The 19,646-nt window shown below is 46.3% G+C and overlaps 1 protein-coding gene across 26 annotated transcripts in view; it reads right to left on the bottom strand.

Annotated features, from left to right (window-relative positions):
* The window catches only part of ttn.1 (titin, tandem duplicate 1), a 180,360-nt gene that overhangs the window by 8,905 nt on the left and 151,809 nt on the right, over positions 1–19,646 (bottom strand). For all 26 annotated transcript variants that reach the window (XM_008297739.1, XM_008297748.1, XM_008297756.1 and 23 more), the window contains 31 exons: positions 19,284–19,580; positions 17,926–18,513; positions 17,531–17,833; positions 17,118–17,414; positions 16,742–17,029; positions 16,285–16,590; positions 15,836–16,138; positions 15,445–15,750; positions 13,570–15,333; positions 13,107–13,400; positions 11,587–11,871; positions 11,197–11,496; positions 9,032–11,098; positions 8,581–8,883; positions 8,187–8,492; positions 7,721–8,011; positions 7,318–7,617; positions 6,839–7,144; positions 6,406–6,708; positions 5,775–6,056; positions 5,057–5,650; positions 4,685–4,972; positions 4,279–4,578; positions 3,872–4,174; positions 3,451–3,753; positions 2,772–3,356; positions 2,379–2,681; positions 1,838–2,137; positions 1,138–1,713; positions 748–1,053; positions 2–607 (listed from right to left, as the gene is read on the bottom strand). In XM_008297739.1, the coding sequence (XP_008295961.1) occupies positions 2–607; positions 748–1,053; positions 1,138–1,713; positions 1,838–2,137; positions 2,379–2,681; positions 2,772–3,356; positions 3,451–3,753; positions 3,872–4,174; positions 4,279–4,578; positions 4,685–4,972; positions 5,057–5,650; positions 5,775–6,056; positions 6,406–6,708; positions 6,839–7,144; positions 7,318–7,617; positions 7,721–8,011; positions 8,187–8,492; positions 8,581–8,883; positions 9,032–11,098; positions 11,197–11,496; positions 11,587–11,871; positions 13,107–13,400; positions 13,570–15,333; positions 15,445–15,750; positions 15,836–16,138; positions 16,285–16,590; positions 16,742–17,029; positions 17,118–17,414; positions 17,531–17,833; positions 17,926–18,513; positions 19,284–19,580 (13,953 nt within the window). The remainder of the gene's footprint in view (position 1; positions 608–747; positions 1,054–1,137; positions 1,714–1,837; positions 2,138–2,378; positions 2,682–2,771; positions 3,357–3,450; positions 3,754–3,871; positions 4,175–4,278; positions 4,579–4,684; positions 4,973–5,056; positions 5,651–5,774; positions 6,057–6,405; positions 6,709–6,838; positions 7,145–7,317; positions 7,618–7,720; positions 8,012–8,186; positions 8,493–8,580; positions 8,884–9,031; positions 11,099–11,196; positions 11,497–11,586; positions 11,872–13,106; positions 13,401–13,569; positions 15,334–15,444; positions 15,751–15,835; positions 16,139–16,284; positions 16,591–16,741; positions 17,030–17,117; positions 17,415–17,530; positions 17,834–17,925; positions 18,514–19,283; positions 19,581–19,646) is intronic.

The following is a 19,646-nucleotide window of genomic DNA, read 5'->3' as shown; positions in this document are numbered from 1 at the left end:
CTTTCAACATCCAGAGAGACTGTAGCACAGATGGAGCCTCCCTGGTTGGTGGCCCTAATCTGGTAAACAGTAGAGTCTTCCTCATCAGCCTCAGTGATGACCAGCTGGTGGTAACCTCCCTTAAACTCCTGGATCTTGATTTTCTTTCCATCAGAGTGGATCTCCTTTCCTCGTCTGAACCATTTAATCACAGGTTTGGGCTGTCCGAGGATCTTGCAGACGAGGGTAGCATTGCTCTTAAACTTGACACTCATGTTCCTCAGCTCCTCCTTGAAGGCTGGAGCACGGACCTCTACAGCTGTAGCTGGAACAACGGGCGCAGTCTCCTCACTGTAGTCACTCTGTCCTCCAAGGTTCTCGCAGTTAACACGGAAGATGTACTCAACGCCCTCTGTCAGACGCTTGACAGAGAACACCGTCTGTTTGATTTCATCAGTGGTCACTGGAGTCCATTCAGTCCATTCCTTCTTGTCCTTCTTGTGTTTCTTCTCAAGGCAGTAGCTCTTGATCTTAGATCCACCATCGCTGAGTGGAGGCTTCCAGGAAACCACGCAGGAGTCCTTGGTAATTCCAGAAACAACTGGTGACAGAGGTGGTGATGGTTTCTCTGTAGACAGGAACATGTAAATACAAAAATACTGTCAGTACCTTTACACAGTGTACCTGGGTTTTTCTTTACATATGAATGGATCTGTGCTAACACTGTCAGTACTTATGAAACACAACTAGAAACTGTATCAAACTTACCCAGTTGGCTCTTGATGAGGATGGGGGAAGTGAGCTCCAGTGGCTCACTGTTGCCATAGCGATTCTGGGCATAGACACGGAAGAAGTATCCAGCGCTGTCGATGAGGTTGGGCACACGGCAAGATGTGCCATTGATGGATGATGACACCAGTTCCCACTCAGTGCCCTCCTTGTCCTCGCGCTTCTCCACAATGTAGTTGGTGATCATGCAGCCACCATCGTCCTTGGGAGGCTTCCAGCTGATGATCACTGAGTTCTTCAGGAGAGCATCCAGAATGATGGGACCCTCAGGCATGTCCGGTTTGTCTGTGAGAGAGGTAATAAATGTTATTATTTACAAATCTAATGATATCACCTTTACAGATGTGCAGGTAATATAAGGGAACATACCATAGATCTCAACATTGAAGGCAGTGTCAGCCCTGCCGAAGTGGTTGTGCAGTCTGATTCTGTATTTGCCTCCATGGACTCTGCGCTGCACGTTCTTAAGGACAAGATGCGTGTAGTGCTCTGTGGTCTCAATGCTAATGTCCTCTGAGTTCTCCAAGGTCTTTGCCCCATGCAACCACATGATCTTGGGCTCAGGGCGGCCAATGTAGACAACGTGGACGCGTAGAGTAGTTCCCAAGCCAGCGTAGTAGGTTTCCTTCAGAGGGTAGTCGGGGTGGAAGGATGGAGCAGCCTCCAACACCAGGACGCCTGTAGTCTCTGCTTCTCCGGCATCATTGATGGCCTTGCAGGTGTATTCTCCTTCATCCTCCTGCTGGTCAGTCATGATAGACAGGGAGTGGTTGCGGCCGTCGGAGCTCATTTCGTACTTGCGGGACTCGACAACCTCCTTGCCAGCATGATACCACTTAATTTCAGGGACAGGTCTGCCAATAATCTGGCACTTCATTACACCAGGCTGTCCAAATTTGATGGTTACTTCATCCATTTCCTTCCTCAGGCTTGGTTTAGTTTCAACTGTAGGCATAAAACCAGAATGTATGTTTATTAAACACATACAGTATGCTTGTTGTGTTGGAAAATCCCCCTGGGAAAACAAGCATGCAAATAATTTTCACACAGTGTATTTCAGTGTACTTACCACTGAGTTTGGTCTTGATGCATGTGGCAGTCCTACGAGGTCTGCTCATTCCTGTCTCATTCTCAGCAAACACTCTGAACTCGTACTCTGTGGCCTCGGCCAGTCCTGGCATGGTGAACTCCTTCTCCTTCAGCCGCTGCTTGTTGCACTTCTTCCAAGTGCTCTCGATGGACTTCCTGTACTCCACCCAGTAGCCCAGGACCTCTTTTCCACCATCGCACTCTGGAGCTTTCCAGCGAATGGTGATGTAGTTGTTGGTCACAGTCGCAATGTCAATCTCACCTGGTTGACTGGGCTTGTCTGGAAAGACAAAAACAAAATAAAGAAACATTTAGTGTATTTAACAGTTATTTTTTTGACTGAAGCAATAATTGGTGTATATTTCTTGATTTTATTTTATTTTTTGTCTGTAAAACTGAGTGAGAGTTCCTATTCCAACCTAGTGGATGAGATTTTACTTGGATTTACTGTGAAATATCATTGATATTTGGTGGTACTTTGTCCATTAAAATATCATCATTAAGAAAACTTAGAGACTCACCAAATGGATCTTTGCATGTGACTGGATCAGACACAGGACCAGCCTCGCTCTCCCCTATGTCATTGACAGCAACAATGCGGAACTGGTACTCTGTATCAGGGATGAGTCCAGGTAGAGTAAACATGGTGGAGGTTATTTTTGTGCCGTGGCGGGACCATGCCTCAGCAGACACCACCTTGTATTCAACAATGTAGCCGGTAATAGCAGAACCGCCATCGTCCTTTGGTCTGGACCAGGCCAGTGCCACTGAGCTCTTGGTAACATCCATGATCTCTGGTGGAGTGCTTGAAGGCTCGGGGGGACCTGGTATGAAAAACAGAGAACATTTTGAGTCATCACTGAACGATCTTATGCTGTGCAAAGACATGGAGAGAGAAAAAAAGAAAAACTTACAGAGAGGAGTCTTTGGTACCAGTGGCTGCTCGGACTTCAGAGATGCACTGACACCAAAGGAGTTTTCAGCGGTGACCTTGAAGTGGTACTCTGTTCCTTCCTTCAGGCCCTTAACAACAAGTTGAGTTTCAGTCACTCTGGAGTCCACGGTGTACCAGGCGTTTCTTGTTGCCTCACGTCTCTCTACGATATAACCGAGGATCTGTGAGCCACCATCATCTGTGGGAGCCTTCCACGTAACCTTGACAGAGTTGGCCTGGATCTCCTCAAAGATCATTGGTCCCTCTGGGGCGCTAGGGCGGCCAATGACCTTCACCTTGATTTGGGCTCTCTTCTTACCAACCTTGTTCTCAAGCAGGAGGTCGTACATACCAGAGTCATTTCTCTCAGCTCCCTTGATTACCAGCTCACAGGCATCCTCGGTGGAGGCGATCAGAGCCTTGGTGGAGACAGCACCACCATCCTTGGACCATTTGCAGGTTGGGTGAGGTTTACCCTTAATGGGCACTGAGAGTCTGACCACTCCTCCATAGCGAACCACGTACACATCTTTGTATTTCAGCTCCAGGTCATAGTCAGGAGATTCTGAAAAACAGAGATGGTTACAGAAGTCGTTTTTGTTCGTACTAGTTTTAAACATAAACACGATTGAGTGCAGCTGCAGTGAATGAGTCCTTACCAAGCATCTCCGTAACAATCACTGTTCCTGGCACTTCAGCAGGTTCTCCAGAGCCGCCAGCATTGCAGGCCATCACACGAAATTTGAACTCCTCTCCTTGTGGCATTTTGGTCAGAGTGTACTCGCATATCAGAGATGGTGTGGTGTTGCACTTGATCCAGGCCATGGTGCCTGCCTTCTGCATTTCAATCAGGTAACCATCCACCCGAGCATCTCCCTCATCATCAGGGGGACTCCAAGCCAGTGAAACAGAGGACTTGGTAGTGTCGGTAATTCTTGGATTTTGTGGACACCCTGGTGGATCTGAGTGGGGAAGAGAAGCATTCCAGTATCTAAAGTTGCTACTTCAATATAAATTGCGACTGTGCTTGCTCTTGCATCTTAAAGTTGTCTAAACTCTCTATAAAAAACTTTCTCTTACCAATGGGATCTGTTGCCACAGCTGGTTTGGATAGCAAACTGGGTTTGCTCAGTCCTCTGGCATTGATGGCAGTGATTCTGTGCTCATACTCAAGGCCCTCAATCAGCTCGGTTGACCTGTATCTGGTCATGGTGACGGGGTTCTTGTTGGCACGCACCCATCTGTCAGACCTGACTTCTTTGCGCTCAATAATGTATCCAGAAACCTCAAGACCACCATCTTCCTCTGGTGGGTTCCATGCCACGGTCATGCCATCACGTGAAACATCAAAGACAGTCGGGCGGCCAGGAGGTCCAGGCACATCTGTGGAGGGAGGAAAATATGTTAGCGTTCTGCTGTGGATGTAATTCTATCTGTATAATGTTATTAGCTACTTGGGTTATCGTAAATAAAACCAAGAATCTTACTCTTCAAGCTTCTGCAGGTGACAATCTCTGACTGCAGGAACTCTCCAGTGCCGTATCGATTTACAGCAGCTGCACGGAAGACATACTCATCTCCTTCAATCAGGTTGTTGAACTTGAACAATGGTCTGCTAACAGAGTCGCAGACAGGCACCCAGCCCGGTCTGTGAGCATCACGTTGCTCTACCACATAGCCACTGATGGGAGCACCACCATTTCTGACTGGAGGATCCCAGCTGCAGGCGACACTGTTGGCATCAATCTCATCAAACCTAATTGGTCCCATGGGCTCGTCAGGTTTAGCTAGTAAAAGAAAGGCAGAGTAACTTAGTGACTACAAGGTAAATTAATTACCTTTTTGGTAGTCTTGGCAGCCTACAAATGAATGAAAAAAATGAATGTTTCTTACAGAGAACGATGACTTTGATGATTTCAGTGATGACACCAACAGCGTTTTTCACCTCCAAGGTGTATTCACCGGTATCGTCAATGGTGGTGTCAGACATGGTCAGCTTGGAGAACTTGCCAGTGCTCTTAATTTTGACACGGTCTGTGACTTTCAGCTTGTTGTCAGCGAAGTACCAGGAGCAGATGGGAGGAGGCCTGCCAATGATGGGCAGGTCCAGCTCCAGAGTCTTACCAGCTAGTACATTGACAACCTTCTGAGGAATACTGGAGAAGTCCACCACAGGCATCACTAGAGAGGAAAAACAAAAGATTGTGAACCTATACAAGTAATGATACTTAAAAACACATAGCACAGCTTTCCTTTATCTCTTACCTCTTTGTTCCTGTACAGTGACAGCTGCAACAAGCTCTTTGGGCTCACTGGCTCCTCTGCTGTTGACGGCTTTGATTCTAAACAAGTACTGCTCTTTCTCATTGAGCTTCTCGATGGTGTGCTCAAAGTCTGTGAGCTTCAGTGTGGCCACCTTCATCCACTTGTCAGTGCCGAACCTGCAGGCTTCGATGACGTATCCTGTCAGCCTGCTGCCGCCATCGTGCTCAGGTTTCTCCCAGCCAAGCATGACGGTGGTCTTGGTGACATCAATCACCTCCAGCTTGTGTGGTGGCAGGGGCACATCACAAACCAGGATGACATCAGGAGTCTCGCAGGGCTCGCCGATACCGTAAATGTTCTCAGGGAGTACCCGGAAGTAATAGAGCATGCCTTCCATTAGGCCATCAATCTTGTATGATGTTTTGCTGCACTTAGAGGTGACAGTTTTGTAGGCTCTCATGGAGGCCTCACGCCTCTCAATGATGTAGTTATTGACAGGAGCACCACCATCTACGGTTGGGGCTTCCCAAGAAATGGTCGCAGACTCCTTGGTCAGCTCCTTGATCTTGAGTGGCCCAGTTGGTCCAGGAGTATCTGAGAAAAGAAATAGATTTGGAATTTTTTGAAGCTCCTATACCACAGTAAATCAAAATAAATGGCCCCAGTAGAATTTACTTTTGAAAATCTCCTTTTGTCTCAGACAGTGTCATTAGCTTACCATAGACCTTGACCAGAATGTTGACTTCCTGCTTCCCAGCAGAGTTCTCAGCCACCAGTGTGTACTTTCCAGCATCGTAACGATGGACCTTGTCAATGATGAGAGTAGTGGAGGTGTTGGTGACCTCAATGAAGCCTCTATTTTGGAGGTCGACGCCAGGCTTGCTCCAAGTGATAGCAGGAGCAGGACGACCAGTGACATTGACGAAGAGGCGGAGTGAGCCACCAGCGCGCAGGCAGATAGTCTTCTTCAGGTCGTCATGGAGCTCGAAGTCAGGAGTTTCTGTGTGGGAGGACGGGAAAATTAGGATATGGGCTTGTAAGGTTGGTGATTTAAAAACTGCCAAATAAGGAAAATACACTACTGTAAGAAGGGAAGTTACAAATGCAGGTTTTTTGCTTCAAAGCACAAAGGGACATATCAGTTTATGAATATAGTTAATTCATGAGGATTAATTACTGAAAATTTTTGTGGCACTTTACCTCTTAAATCATAACTTTACTGCTCTTTGTGAGGCTATTTCACTCTAGATGTACGTGTTTTGTTCATTTGTTGTTTTGTTGTAACAATTTCTATGTACACTTCATTGCTGAGCAATCATTGAACTGTTATCTTGTCTGAATGCTCTTACCGATCCTCTCCACTGGCTCAGTCTCAGCACAGGGTTCACTGAAGTCGCCTGTGCCGTTGATGTTGATGCCAGCCACTCTGAAGCAGTACTTTTTGCCTGCAGTGAGTCCAGCCACCACGTACTCTGTGGCACGCAGAGTCTTTTCATGGGCCTTCTTCCATTCCTCTGCTCCAGCCTCCTGCATTTCCAGAATGTAACCAATCACATCAGCTCCTCCATCCTCCACGGGGCGGGACCAGGCCAGGCTGATGCTATCGGCATGGGTGTCGGTGATACGAGGGATAGAAGGTGGAGCAGGTGTGCCTGAGAGGAGATGACACAAGAAAGAATATCTCTGTGATTTTAGAAACGATTTCTGACAAAATCATTAACCTTCACTGTGTCACTAAAGACAGATTTGAACAGATCAAAGTACTGAACAAATTGGACTTACATGTGGGCACTCTGCATACAACGTACAGAGACACCTCGCTGGCCTCACTCTCCCCGGCCTTGTTAATGGCTGTCACTCTGAACTGGTAGATGTTGCCTTCGGTCAATCCGGACACCTTCAGAGTGGTGTCCAGCTGAGCGCCATCTCTGTTCACCTTCACCCAGCGGGCACTCTTTCTCTCACGTCTCTCCACCAGGTAGTGGATTAACGGGCTGCCGCCGTCACTCTCTGGCTTCAGCCACTCAATGGTAGCAAAGTCCTTTCCTGATGCCAGAATTTCTGGAGCACCAGGAGGCGTTGGCACAGCTGGAGAAGATAAAGTCACTGTTAGAGGATTTGACAATCTCATTTGTGGTTGCACATTTTCTCCTGGGATTTTGGTAAAATTTAGAGGGAACTATTTTAATTTAGAGATCTATGTGTTTGCTTCTGAACAATAGCTTTTAGGCGTTACATCAAAATGATGTGACTGTACTTACTGAATGTGTTCCTGGCAACCATGAGCTCTGACTGGAGGTAGACTCCAGCCCCATACTTGTTGACTCCACGGACTCTGAACAGGTATTCTGTGTTCTTGAACAGTCCAGTGATGTTGCAGGTCACCTCCTTGCACTCAGCATGCATGATGACCCAGTTGAGTCTATTGGTGTCCCGCCTTTCCACAATGTAGTAAGCGATGTCATCGCCGCCGTCCTCCAGAGGTGGTTTCCAGCTCAGGGTGCATGACTCCTCTGTTATCTTACTGATCTCAATGCTGCCTTCACAAACTCCAGGTGTGTCTGGAAAAAAAACAGATGTGATCATGCTCAGTTGCTTTGTATACAAATTAATGAATATCTGCAGGTGCAATAATTTAATAGTTAAACATATGCCATCACTCACCGAGCACTTTGACATTGACCTCAGCAGTCTTGGTTCCGCTTACATTCCTGACGGTAAGAATGTATTTTCCAGTGTCATCTCTGTCACAGAATTTGATGATGGCCATGGCCCTGGTGGGGGTGTACTGCAGGTGGTACTTCTCACACAAATCCAACTCCCTGTTGCCCTTGGACCAGGAAGTCTTAGGGTCAGGCCTTCCGCCAACTGCAGCATCAAGAACCAGGTCTGAACCGGCTCTGACCATCACAGTTTCAGACAGAAGTTTGCTGTCCAACTGGGCCTTTGGAGGTTCTGTATAATGTACACAAAGAGCTTAGTTATAAAACTTTGCAGAAATGTAGTCACACATGTAAGTCTGTGTTCTGCTCATGGTGCAGGTTTTGGGGTACAGAAGGTTAAGATGTGCTAGGTCAGAGTGTGGCAGTGTACTGCATTGGCGGTATGATGTCAAGGTGACAAGTCTCACCAAAGTCAGTCTTGCACTGAACAGATCCGGTGGATTCGGAAGGTATGCTGAAGACCTGGTTGGCATTCTTGGCGATGACTCTGAACTCATAGGGCTCTCCCTCTCCCAGTGCAGTAACAGTGTAGAAGTTGTCGGTCACATTGGTGTAGTTACACTTGAGCCAGCGGCCTTCGCCGGTCAGAGTGTACGGCTTACGCTCAATGATGTAGCCCACAATAGGACTGCCACCATCATTCAGTGGAGACGACCATTTGAGGGACACAGTGGTTCTTGTCACATTTGTGACTTCAGGTTTGCCTGGTGGATCTAAACACCATATCAAAAACGTTTGTCAGACACGTTTGCTCAATGGTAAACAAAATCAAAAACAAAACTGAACTGTGGCAAAACTCACCAACTGGGTTCTGTGCGATTGCTCCCTTGGAGGCCTCACTGGCTTTGCTCAGCCCAGCGCTGTTCATTGCATAAACCCTGAACTGGTACTCCAGACCCTCCACCAGACCTTCCACCTTGTAGTAGCATTCGAAGCACGGGATCTTGTTCTCCCTCACCCACAAGATGTTGTTCCTTTCTTTCTTCTCAATCCAGTAGCCTGTGACCTTGCTGCCACCATCATTGTAAGGCTCCTCCCATTTCAGGGTCATTGTGTTAGCGGTGACATTAAAGACCGAAGGCTTTGTTGGTGGACCTGGAGGTGCTGTAATACAAAATTACATTTTGTTGTTACAGTCTGGTTTAACAGAAGACATTAGCTTTTACAGAAAGTGTTAAACTGTATTTATTTCATAATTCACATGATAAATTAGTGTTTGCAACAAAAAATAATTCTAGTAAATAGAACTCACTGAAAGGATGCTCTGCAACGATGGTCTCAGACTCTGTGGGCTTGCTGACACCAAATCTGTTCTCAGCAGAGACCCTGAATGTGTACTGCATGTATTTGGTCAGGTGACTGACGTGGAGAGACGTGCGCTTCACGCTGGAGTTGATCAGCTGCCAGGCTGTTGAACCAGACTCTCGCTTTTCCACAATGTAGTTGGTGATGACGGTGCCACCATCGTCTTCTGGTGGTTGCCAGTTAACGACACATGACTCAGAGGTGATGGAAGAGATTTCAATGGGTCCAGTTGGAGGACTGGGTCTGCCTGTGACATTCACATCAATAGTAAAGGTTCTGGTTCCTGCCACGTTCTCCAGAGTCAAGTAGTATTTGCCGCCATCTCCTCTCATGGCCTCCTTTACTGAGATGCTGGTTCTGTCCTTGGTTACTTTGATGGATACCCTGTCTGAGCTCTTCAGCCTCATCTCCTCCAGCTTCCATGTGACTTTAGGTGCAGGTCTACCACTGATGGGAACATCGATGGTGAAGGTGCTGTTAGACCTGCATGTGACAAGCTGGTTGGCTATTTCGCTGAGGTCAGCAGCAGGTTCAATGTGAGGCTCTTTGACCAGTACAGGAGCCAGAGTTTCCTTGGGGGTGCTGTAACCAGATTCATTCTTAGCCTTCACGCGGAAGTCGTACTCGTCACCCTTGTTGAGCTTTTCAACCACATAGGTGAGATTCTTGGTGTTGCCAACCACCATCCATTTGTCTGTACCCTTTGCCTTAGCTTCAATGACATAATGCTGGATGCGACTGCCACCATCGTGCTCTGGTTTCAGCCAGCCCAGCACAACAGTGCTGTCTGTGGTGTCCAGGATGTCCATTCTCTTTGGAGCTGATGGCTCTGCAGTTGCAATGACAGGCTCGGTCACCTCAAACGCCTCGCCTATACCATGCTGGTTCTCAGCGGAGACTCTAAAGAAGTATGGTACTCCCTCCAGCAGGTCCTGGATCTTCAGGATGTGCTGTGTGCATTTACCACCAGACTGCTGCCAAGTGCGGCGGCTAGCCTCACGCCTCTCAACAATGAAGTGATGGATTCGGGCTCCACCGTCATTGAGAGGAGGCTCCCAGATCAGTGTGACTGAGCCTCTGGATACCTCCTTGAAAGCCACAGTCTGCGGAGGCCCAGGAGTGTCCATCACCTTTACAACAAAGGTAATGGCCTTGCTGCCGCTGGCATTTTCCAGGTTAACTGTGTACTTGCCTGTATCGGTTCTAGAGCAGTTCTCAATAGTGAGAGAGCTGTAACCATCGGTAGTTGTGACCTCTGACATGGCACCAAGTTCTCCCTCCTCCTTCACCCAGGTGGCAGTGGGAATGGGTTTTCCTCTGAAGTGGATGCCCAGGCACACCGAACCTCCAGCCTTTACGATGTGTGTCTGCTTGAAGGTGGCATCGATGTCTACCTGTGGAGGTGTCAGCCTGTCAACTGCTTGAGCGGGCTCCGGGATCTCCTTGTCTTCACCTCTACCCACATGATTGACAGCTGCAACACGGAACTTGTACTCAGCTCCTGTCTGTAGACCTGTCACTATGTAATTAGTTTCAGCCACAAGCTCCTCATTCACTCGCTTCCATTCAGTCTCCTCTCCCTTCACCATCTCGATAATGTAGCCAAGGATCTCCATGCCACCATCGTCCGCAGGCTTGGTCCATTCCAAGCTGATGGAGGTGTTTGTGGAGTCGGACACACACACGACAGATGGAGCACAGGGAATGTCCTTTGGCTCAGCAGCTTTGATGGGCATAGAGATGTTGCTAGGAGTTCCAACGCCGGCGTCATTGACGGCCATAACACGGAACTCGTATTCCATGTCTTCGGTCAGGTGGAGCACCTTGTGAGCACACTCAATGATAGGCTTCTTGGTTATCACCTTGTAGAAGCGGATAGTCTTCTTCTCTCGTTTCTCCAGGATGTAGTACTGAATAGGGTTGCCTCCATCAGATGTTGGAGGAGTCCAGGACAGGGTGATGCTCTCTCCAGTCACCTCTGTGGCATCAGGAGTACCTGGAGCATCAGGAGTAGCTGGGGGAAAACAATTTTCACAGATGAGTGACTTGACTAAAAATAACGTGGAAATATAATGTTTCTCTTATCTTAAATATCACAGTCTTTCCACTTACTATACTGCATCTGTGCAATGATGGGGCTGGACTCCAAAGGTCTGCCAACTCCAAACTTGTTGACAGCAGAGACCCTGAACTGGTATTCATTGGTCTTAATAAGCTTGGTGGCGTTGAACGTGCACTCCTTACACTCATCAGACACCAGGGCCCAGGAGATCTTGGCAGTCTCACGCTTCTCGATGATGTAATGTGAGATGTCAGAGCAGCCGTCATTCTCCGGTGCATTCCATGACAGAGTGCAAATGCCCTCTGAGATGTTGCTAAAGGTGATGGGGCCGACCGGCTCCCCAGGTGTGTCTGATTCACACAGGTGCAACAGATGTAAGTTAGGACATACATAGAGTGGTATAAACCCCTACACTGCGGTATAAAAAGAATACTGCATACCTTGGACTTGGACGAGGATGTTCTCCTTCCTGCTTCCAGATCCATTGGTAGCCTCCACAGTGTAGAGGCCGCGGTAGGTGCGGTCGGCATCCCTGACGAACAGAGTGCTGGATCCAGCTACGGTAATGATGTCCATCATCTTTTTGGTGATCTCCACACCGTCTCTGAACCAGACCACCTTGGGAACTGGTCGTCCAGTGATGGTCACCTTCAGTCTGATGTTGTCCCCTGCCTTGACTGTCAAACCCTCAAAGTACTCAGGGCCAAACTCAATATTTGGAGTAGCTGGGTTTGGGAGAAAGGGTATTGAATTATAGTTCACAGCTTTACTGAGTTCAAAGCAATTTAAGTACCACTCAGGTGGTAAAGCGATGTATAAGTGCAACTCATGTACCATTTACTTTCTGCTCCACAACATTTTCTGACAGTTTGTTTTTTTAAGTTGTATATTTCACACACTGGGTAAGCTGTAAAAATACAACAAATAGTTACACATTTCCCACCTCTTGTATTTTTAGTAGCTGTTTGGTGTCTCTGCTGTGGTTTTGTGTTTCTCAGTGATTCTGTGGCGTCTCTTTGTGGTTGTTATGTATCTCCCTATAGTCTTTTTGCATCCCTTTATGGTTGTTTGTGTCTTTTTGTGTTATACGTCTGTCTGGCTGCAAAGAGTAGTTCTGACACAGTGGATTATAAAACAAGCTTTTAAAGTACAACACATAGTTACATATTAAACCTGAACTTTATAACTATTGTGGCTTCTTTTAAAGAGTAGTGTGTAATAAGCTCACAATTCAGATGCCTATTAGTTGTTAACAGCTCCATCAAATAAAGATTTTTCTCTTGAAACTTCTCAACATTGTTTAATTTCAGTAAATTTCATTCCAATAATCTCAGTAATATTGGAACAAAAATCAAAGATTAGACAAAAACTGAAAACATATTTGTGGGGCACCCGGATAGCTTAACAGGTTGGGCGGGCGACCCATGAACAGGGGCTGTAGTACCCGACACAGAGGTCGTAGGTTCAAGTCCAGCCCGTGACCATTTACTGCAGGTCTTTACCCCACTCTTCTCCCCATATTCAGTCTCTCTCTCCACTTTGAACTATAATAAAGGCTAAAAAACCCAAACACAAAATTAAAAAAACAACAAAACAAAACTATGCTGGTGATACACTTGATGCCTCACTATTGATAATCTAATGGTGTCCAATATAATAATATATCAGTCAGTGGGACCAAACCAGGACTTTCACTACAATACTTGAACAACATGTTGCAGCAGTGTACTTAAGTAGGATTTTTTATGCAGGAACTTTATTTGTAATTTTTCTTTGCTATGCTGGTATTTGTCACTTTAGTAAAGGATATGAATACTTCCTCCATTACTGTCATCAACTGTATTATTTACCCATCAGTCCTGAAATGTAATATTACAACCCAGTCAGCGCGCTTGCTGTCCTGATTAGGCAATTTTCTCTCTGGGGTAAATAAAGCATTTCTGATTCTGATGTTACTCACCGTTCTCACTTCTGACTACAATCAAGCCAGAGGAGTTGGATGGGGGACTGACGACACCAATGGCATTTCTAGCAATGACTCTGAACTCGTAGCGTTCATTGGTTGCCAGCCCAGTGACGGTGTACTGACAGTCGTGTACATCTGTCAAGTTGGCCTTGAACCAGCGGCCCTTTCCTTGGCGTTTTTCAATGTTGTAGCCGGTAATCTTGCTGCCACCATCACGTTTTGGTGCATCCCATTTCAATGTCACTGAGTCACTGGTAACATCAGTATAGTCAGGCTGGCCAGGAGGATCTGAAAGACATTACATAGCTTTTAACTTAGTTTTGTCCAAGTGTTTTGTATTCTACCTGCATTTCAGTCAGGATTTAAGAAAGACATTATTTTGCTGAGAATATATTTTCAACATACTGTATGTTTGAAGTGTAACAACGAAACAGAAATGGTCTAAATGGGTACTCACCAACAGGACTGACAGCCATGGTTGGCTTGCTCTCATCACTCATTCGACTGAAGCCAGCATCATTCTGGGCATAGACTCTGAAGGAGTACTCCAGACCTTCAATGAGCTCCAAAATCCTGAAGTCTGTGTCCTTGATCAGCATGGTGTTCACCTTTTGCCACATGATGCTGTTCTTCTCCTTCTTCTCCACATGGTAACCCTGGATAGGGGTTCCACCGTCATAGATGGGCTTTTCCCACTGAATGGTCATGCCATCATTTGTGACGTTGTACACCACAGGCTTGCCTGGTGGGCCTGGAGGCCTGAACTGGTGCTTGGCGATGACCATCTGTGAGATCAGAGGCTCACTGACACCATATCTGTTCTCAGCACACACTTTGAACTGGTACTGGATACCTTTGATCAGGTTGGGGACCTTGAACTGAGTGCCCACCACACTGGAGCAGGCCATCTTCCAGTCAGGCTGGGAAGTGTCACGCTTCTCCACAGTGTAGCAGGTGATATCTCCACCGCCATCATCATTGGGTTCGTCCCAGGAGATCATGATGCTTTCCGCCCTCACTTCATCCAGTCGGATAGGTCCGACAGGCTTTGATGGTGGTCCGAGTGTGATGACATGGATGTGGAAAGATCTTCTGTTGACCTTATTGTCAAGGGTGAGGGTGTATTTACCATCGTTCTCCTTCTTCACATTCTTAATCATCAGAGTGGCTTTGTTTTCTGTCTTTTTGAAGCGCACCTGGTCACTCTCTTTTAGGGGCAAATTGTCCTTCAGCCACAGGACAGCAGGTCTGGGTTTGCCTTTGTATGGTAGCTCAATGTGAACATTATGACCTAGGCGAATGCTCAGGCGGCCATCTGGGTACTCTGAAAGGTCTGCCTCTGGTGTGATAATGTAATCAATGACCTTGATAGGTCCAACCTCAACAAAGTCACCCTGTCCCTTTTCATTCCTGGCAGCAACTCTGAAGAACATGTCTGTGTGCTCCTTGAGTTTCTTGACCTCAAACTCACACTGCCTGCTGGTTCCTCCCAATGACCACTCCTCATCCTTCAGCTTTTTCTCAATAACGTAGTCAGAGATGATGCTGCCGCCATCATAATCAGGCTTCAGCCACTGCAGAGTGACAGAGGTCTTAGATGAATCCTTCATACAGACCTCCTTGACTGGTCCCGGCGTCTCAGTAGCCTTTACAGGATCATGTGTTTCACATGGATCACCAACACCATTCTCATTCTCTGCTAAGACACGGAAGAAGAAGGATGTCTTTTCGGAGAGATCTTCGATTGTGTATGTCGTGTCTGTGCATTTGTTTGTCACTGCAGAGTATGATCTCTTGGAGGAGTCCCTCTTCTCAACAATATAATTTGTGATCTCAGCACCACCGTCGAGGATTGGAGGCTCCCAGCAGAGAGTCACCTTTCCACGGGTCACATCCTTAAGGACCAGGTTCCTGCACTGAGCTGGAGTGTCCTGGACCTTCACAGACAGAGTCAGAGTTTTGGGCTCTCCAACACCATTCTCTATCTTCACTGTGTACTTTCCAGTGTCGAGCCTGGTCACTTCACGCATAACAAGGACTGTGGTTGTGTCTGAGTGGTGGAACTCGTATTGGGGATTGCGGTCGATGCATTCTTCTCCCTTGCTCCAGGAGGCAGTGGGAGCAGGTCGGCCCTTCAAAGGAACAGACAGCTCCACATCCTTTCCCGCCTTTACAATGTAGTGAGTTCTCATGGCAACATCTGAGTCAATCTGGGCCTCCTCTGTGAACATCAGATAAAATATACCATTTGAATAACGTGTAAATAAAACAGTTATTACTACACTGAACACACTTGACAATTTCAGTTTCAGTATCAGATTCATTAATATACCTAGGATGTCCTTGGCCTGCACAGGTTCAGTCATCTCCAGAGGCTCTCCACGGCCGGAACAGTTGACGGCAGAGACTCTGAAGAAGTAGTTGGCATCTGGTTTTAAGTCATGAACTATGTACTCTGTTGTCTTGACCTCTCCCTTGGAGGTAATCATGGCCCACTCTTGCTCTCCCTCAACAAGCTTCTCCACCATGTAGCTGATGACCTCACTGCCTCCATCCCATTCAGGTTTGGACCAGCCCAAAGTGATTGATGTCTTGGTGGAGTCCACCACCTTCAACTTGCAAGGTTCATCTGGTGGATCTGTCAGTCAAATGTATTTATTAGGTGAGATGTACATTCATCTTCATTGTTTTTGTTGGAAATCTATAAATGTTGGTCCACTTACCGACTGGATCGGCAGCCTTATAGTAATCTGATGCATCAGAGAATGGCCCTTCTCCAGCCTTGTTAATGGCACAGACGCGATATTGATATTCATTTCCTTCAGTCAAGTGATAAACTGTTTGTTTGATGTCAGTGACAGGATCTTTGTAAACTCTGATCCAGCGCAGACTCTTTTTGTCTCGCCTCTCCAGGTAGTAGCCGGTCACGGTGCTACCTCCATCCACACCTGGTTTGTCCCATTCTACCACCATGGTGGTCTTAGTGATGATGTTCACCTCAGGAGTATGGGGCTGGCCAGGAGTTACTGTAGAAACAGAGAAAATGCTAATGTCAAGTTAACAACAAACAATCCTGGTATAAAAAAATTTTTAAAAATTTATCAAGAACAAGAACACACCAATTGACTGCTGACGACTAGCTAGAAAAGGATTCAATGCCAGCATCACTTACCAAAGGCGTTCTTAGCGATGACAGGCTCCGACTCCAGTGGCTCCCCCGCTCCAAACTTGTTAACACCCATGACGCGGAACACATACTCATTTCCACGCACCAGTTTGCAGACTGTGATGTGTGTCTGTTCATACTTGTCTGAAACTGTCGACCAGACCACTCGGCTGGTTTCACGCCTCTCAACAATGTAGTGGGTCACTTTAGAACCGCCCTGGTCAGACTCTGGGACAGGTTCCCAGCTGAAGATGATCTTGTCTGCTGTGACTGAGTTGAAGTTAATGGCGCCAGGTGGGGGACCAGGTTTGTCTAAGGGTAGAGAAATGTAAAACCACATGAACATCAAGTACAGACAGGAAAATGGAATGTATGAGACTATGGGAGGCTAATTAAAATTTCCAACTGATCAGCAATTCAGAATTAAATAAATATGGAGTGGTAGGCAATAATTTCGACATACCGAGAATTTCCATCCTGATGGTTGCAGATGCTGATCCAAGAACGTTTTTAATCTTGATCTCATATGAGCCTGTGTCAAGGCGAGTTGCATCCTTGACCAGAACAGCTGAAGAGTCACTTGTGCTTTCAACAGACACTTTGGAGGTTGCCACCAGCTCCTTTCCATCTTTGAGCCACTCAATGGTTGGCAGAGGCTTGGCAACAATTCCTACTCTGAGCTTAACTGAGGCTCCAGCTTTATACTGAACCACATCCAGATACTCTGGAGGAAGATCAATGGCTGGGGCACCTGTGGGGCATGAGACGTTAGTGTGATTAATGTCTGAAAAAATTCAATTAAAGTAAACAAGACACATTACTGAGGCCAGAAATCTCACCACATGCATCGACGCAAGTGACAGGGCCAGCAATGAGAGACGGGTTGCTGACGGATCCGACAGCATTCTTGGCGTACACTCTGAACTCATAAGACTCATCCTGGTTCAGTCCAGACACAGTGAAGCCCATCTCAATGATGTTTGTAAAGTTGGCTTTCACCCATCTGCCACTGGCAGCTTCCCTCCTCTCCACACTGTAGCCAGTGATTTTGCTGCCGCCATCGTATGGAGGCCTCTGCCAGGCCAGACTGACGGAGTTCTTGGTCACTTCTGTGATGCGGACGTTTGCTGGGGGCTCTGTAACAATTCATTGAGAAAGATCCAAGTTTAACTGAACAGTATTAAGTGTGAGCTCTCTAAATATTTAAGTCTGTGTTCCCTTATTACAGGAAATATAAGATAATTTTACTTACCACAGGCATCAATAGCAAGCACCTCTTCAGAAGTCTTGCTCATCTTTCCAATACCAGCAGCATTTTCAGCCGCAACCTTGAATTCATAGATGAGGCCAGGGCAGATGTTTGTGACACGCCACTGGTTTGCTGGGATTGCTGTTTTATTGATCTTCTGCCAGAGGATGCTGCTTCTCTCCTTCATCTGGAGATGATATCCAAACACAGGGTTTCCACCATCATTGACAGGCTCGTTCCAGCACACTGTCAGGGTCTCTCGAGATACATAGCCAACCCATGGTGTGGATGGAGGTCCAGGGATGGCTGCAAAACACAGCAAATATGTTAGTGTATATACAAAAAGATCCATTCGTCATAAAATAAAAGTTGTGACAGCATTAAGTCAACTGACTTACTGTAGGGAAGCTTTATCATGACTGGCTTGCTGTCAATATGGTCACTAACACCATAGCGATTCTGAGCCTTGATCCTGAACTGATACTCCTCTCCCTTGGTCAGTTTAGTCGCCTTGATTGAGCTTCTGGCAATGTTAGTGGACACCTCTGACCACGTAGGAGTGCTGGTTTCACGCTTCAGGACAATGTAGTTGCTAACAGGACTGCCGCCATCATACTCTGGAAGAGCCCATTTCAGACACACTGTGGTCTCTCCAACCTCTCCAATCTCAACAGGACCAACAGGAGGTCCGGGTCTGTCCAGCACAACAAAGATGATGAAGATCTTGGTGGTACCTCCTGCATTTGAGGCGGTGATTTCATATTTGCCAGCATCACTTGAAATGCTTTCGGTTAGGGTAATGACTAAGCTGTCTGGAGTCACTTCTGTCAACAGCCTCTTGGATCCCTTGATAGCGACATTGTTCTTGGACATGGTCACCTTTGGCATGGGTCTGCCAGAGAGAGGAATCTCAAAGGTCAGGTCGGATCCTGCTTTCACATAAACTGTACTCTTGGGGTAGTTTGTCAGGTCAAACTCAGGAGCCTCTGTTGAAATAATAAGACAAAACTGTTGTCAGTAATTTAACCTCAAAACCAGTACCACTTCTACAAATAACAAGTAACTAGCTGACTGGCAAACCAAATGACATTTATCAGCCAGAAACTCTAAAACCAGAAATAATTTGTCTTTCAGCATACTGAAGTAAATTAAATTACTCACTTACAACATGCTGATCCATCAGGAACCAAAATTAAGTTAAACAAAATGTATTTATGTCTATTTACATGTTTCATATGAAAATTCTCCTAAAGTAACTTTTGCATTGACCAGTTTCTGTAAAAAACAACCCAGAAAGTTCAGTGCTCCTTGATACAACCATGAAGCAATGGCTGAACTGCAGGTTGTGTTTACCTATAGCAGAGAAGAGACACGTATGTAAACAAATTAACCAAGTAGATATCTATAGTATGTCGAGCAACCATTTTTTCAAGTATTCTGATCACCTGTGGGCACCTAGAATGATTTTGAATGTAAATAATCAAAGAATGTCAACTTTCTTCTTCTCCTTCTTATTATTAGTATAACTTAATGATTTCTGTCATTCTACCTGTGTCATACTGCTCAGAGAACATTTCTTTCTTCTCTCCTTCATGGTTGTACTATTTCCATAGAGGTGCAGGACTTTATATTGTAGTGCAAAATGAGCCCACAGTAAAGAATTATGTGAAAGGACAGAAAAAAAAATAAAAGTACCCAGAAACTGTATAGAGTTGAGAGCATTAATCAAATGTATTAGTAAAGCTGGACATAATACCTTGTATTTCCTTGACAATAACAGGGACAATCATCTCCTTGGGTTCACTAAGGCCGGCGTGGTTCTCCGCTCTGACTCTGAAGAAGTACTCGGCACCTTCCCTCAGGCTCTTGATGGTGTGGTTCATCGTCCTCACAGTAGCACACTTCACCCACTTGGTCTGTCCCTTCTCCACGGCATCAATAAGGTAACCAGTGACTCTGCTGCCGCCGTCATACTCTGGTCTTGTCCAGGCAATCACAACGCAGTCCTTGGTAACATTTACAACTCCAAGTTTCATAGGTGGACTTGGTACCTCTGTAACAGACAGCAGGACATTTTGTTCAGCACATTTTTGTTGAAATACAAAAGTTTGTATAAAGC

This window comes from Stegastes partitus, unplaced genomic scaffold (genome assembly GCF_000690725.1).
Source record: "Stegastes partitus isolate 25-593 unplaced genomic scaffold, Stegastes_partitus-1.0.2 Scaffold1244, whole genome shotgun sequence".
Classification (NCBI taxonomy): Eukaryota; Metazoa; Chordata; class Actinopteri; family Pomacentridae; genus Stegastes; species Stegastes partitus.
This window is presented reverse-complemented; position numbering and strand designations above follow the sequence as displayed.